This window comes from Fonticula alba (genome assembly GCF_000388065.1).
Source record: "Fonticula alba strain ATCC 38817 unplaced genomic scaffold supercont2.12, whole genome shotgun sequence".
Lineage (NCBI taxonomy): Eukaryota > Rotosphaerida > Fonticulaceae > Fonticula > Fonticula alba.
In genome coordinates, this window is record NW_009242982.1 from 205,645 (window position 1) to 208,394 (window position 2,750).

Consider the following 2,750-nt stretch of genomic DNA (forward strand, 5'->3'; position numbering starts at 1 on the left):
CCCCCCCCCGGCCCCTCCTCTCCGGGGGAAAAGTAAACACACGGGCCGCTGCATTTCCGGCGCCGGCCGGGACAAACGTCACGGCGCAAACAGCCGCCCCCGGCCAGGGGGCGCATGTAGCTGCCGGGGTGCGCTTCGGCGCGGGCAGCCGCCTCCCCGGTGCCCGCGCGCACCGCGTTCCCCCCTTTTTCCCGCCCCCCCCCGTCGGCGGAGGGACAGCCGGGAGGGAGCACCGCCAGCGGGCGCCCCAGAACACAATGGCGTTCTGGCGTACGTGACCGGCGCCTCACATGCCCACATTGTGGGCTAGCACGTCCGCGCCATCGGGGACGTCGAGCTCCGAAATGCGGCCGGGGTGGTGGCCGGCGGGCGGCCCCGGCCCCGGGACATCGCCCCCCCCCCCCTCCCCCCTCCCGCCTGCTTGCCCGCTTTTCTGTTCGCTTGATCGCCCGCCCTGCCCGCCCAACCCGCCCGGCCTTGCCTCGCATGCTGTGCCTGGTGCTCGCCCTGCTGGCGGCGGTACTTGCCCGCGCCGCAGCCCAGGGCCTCCCTACGGAAATCCTGCCGCACCTGGTGACCGACCTGTCGCCGCCGACGCTCGTGCCGCCGGCCGCGCTGGCGGCGGAGGGACCGCAGGCCGACTGGCCGGCGCCCCGCTGGCTGACCCGCGACGAGGCCAGCTATTGCGACATGGCTCGCGCCTGGGCCGTGGCCCCCCCGGCGCCGGGCCACCAGGGCCGCCCGGTGCTCAGTGTGGCCCTCGTCACCGAGGCCTTCCTGGACGTGGCCGACAACTGGCTGCGGCATGTGGCGATGGCCGCTCCCGGCTGGGCCGCCGGCCGCCGGCCCGCGGTGGCCCTCTTCCCCGTCGGGCCGCCGGCGCTGGCGCACGAGCTCCGCCGTCGCGGTGCGCCCGGGCGCTGTCTCGCCCGCCCGCCCCTGCTGCCTCGGCCACCCTCCAAGGCCTCCTGACCACACCGCCCCGCCTGTATCTCCCCCCCCCCCCTCCCCTGCTTCCTCCGCGATCCCTGCCGGCCCCGGGCCAGGCATCCCCTTCCGGCCCTTCCCGCGCTCGGTGCTGGACACGCTGGCGGCGGCCGGCGGCCGGGCCTGGCGCGACGCCGTGCGCCGGCTCTTCGACGGGGGCCCCGGGCCGCTGCGGTCGGCCGAGCTCGGCGCCCTGTGGGCCGTGCGCATGGGCCTGCTGCAGCTCCTGCTCGAGTGCGGCCTGGACGTGCTGCACAGCGACCTGGACGCCGTGTGGCTCGGCGCGCCCGATCGGTGGATCTTCCCCGAGAGCCCGGCCGGGCGGCCGGCCCGCCGCGAGGCGCCCCCGGCCGGGCTCCCGGGCGCGCGTGGCCTGGCCCGGCTGGCCGGCCGGCTGGATGCCCTGGAGCAGGATCTCTTCGATGATCTGGCCGCCGCCGGCGGCGGCGGGCCCCGGTGCCTGGACGCCGTCGGCCGGCATGCGCTGGACACCGCCGACGTGCTTTTCTCCCGCGGCACCTTCCCGGCCGATGTGCAGGAGCTCCTCGGTGCGTCGGGCCGGCCGCCCGGGGACCGCCGCCGCGCATCCCCCCTCCGCCTGTCCGCTGGCCATCGGCCCGCTGCCGCCCTCGCCTAGCTCACCTCCCGGTCACCGTGTCGGCCGCGATGCCTCCTGCGACGCGCCCCCGCCCCCCTCGGCCAAGGCGTCACCGGGTGCATGGGGTTCGTCCTGCTCCGGGGGACGCCCAGCACCAGGCACCTCCTGCGCCGGGTCCTGGCGGCCGGGGTGGCGGGCCCGCCGCCGGCTGCCAACCCCCCGGCCGCCGAGGCCCCCTGTGCCGAGCTGGCCGGCCGGCCGGTGCTGGCCGTGCCTCTCCCCGGCCCCGGGGCCCGGTGCGCCTGGGTCCCCTGCCCGGCCGGGGACATCCTATCCCGGCACGCATGCTGGATGTCCGCGCCGCATGCGGCCCCCCCGGGCCCGGCCACCTTCGACGACCAGGCCGCACTCAACCGCATGCTGGTGGAGTATGGCGTCGGCCGGCCCCGCTGCGTGGGCCGCCACTCGGCCGACGCCCAGGCCCGGCCCTGCCTGGTCCAGGTGGCGTCCAACCGCGTGCGTCCCGAAGCGGCCCCTCGCCGCCGCCGCCGCCGCCGCCAGGGGCGGCCCGCGCGCCTGCGGCTGTCGGACCCTCCCCGGTCGGCGTGCTTCGCGCTCTCCCTCGCGCACACACACACGCACGCAGCCGGGCTGGATTGCCGCGCCCCCCCGCACACTAACACGCCCTCGCGTCTCTCTCTCTCTCTCTCTCTCTCTCTCGCTCTCGCGCCACCACACACACATACACACACATACACATACACACACATACACATACACACATATGCCCATGCGCCGGTCCGTGCAGCTGTCGCAGGACCATGCGCTGGCGCGCTGGGAGGCCCGGTGTGCCGGGCGGCCGGGCCCCCCGCCGCCCGGGGCCGACTCGCCGGCGGCCCGTGCCGCCCCGGCCCTGCGCGTGGCCTTCCTGGCCGAGGAGCTGGTCGTGCGGCAGTGCGGCGACCGGGTCTTCGCCCCGGGGGGGCCTGACCAGCCCCTGGTCGCGCACTGCCTCAGCTCCAAGACCGCCGGCTCCAAGGCCGCGTCCCTCGCCCGGCATGGCCTGTGGACGGTGCCGCCGGCCGGGGCGCGCACCTCGCGCGGCAGCTCCGACACGGGGCCACACCGCCCGCCCTGATGCACTTGGCCCTGGCGCGCCTTCCGC

General features: G+C 77.3%; 1 protein-coding gene across 1 annotated transcript; it reads left to right on the forward strand.

The window, feature by feature from the left end:
- Window positions 1-486: 486 nt before the first annotated feature.
- Window positions 487-2,728, forward strand: H696_05592 (hypothetical protein; the record flags this gene model as incomplete). The annotated part of the gene is made up of 4 exons (XM_009499407.1): window positions 487-907; window positions 1,047-1,535; window positions 1,692-2,101; window positions 2,394-2,728. 4 exons carry the CDS (start codon window positions 487-489, stop codon window positions 2,721-2,723), a joined length of 1,650 nt encoding a protein of 549 aa, XP_009497682.1. The 3' UTR covers window positions 2,724-2,728.
- Window positions 2,729-2,750: the final 22 nt, after the last annotated feature.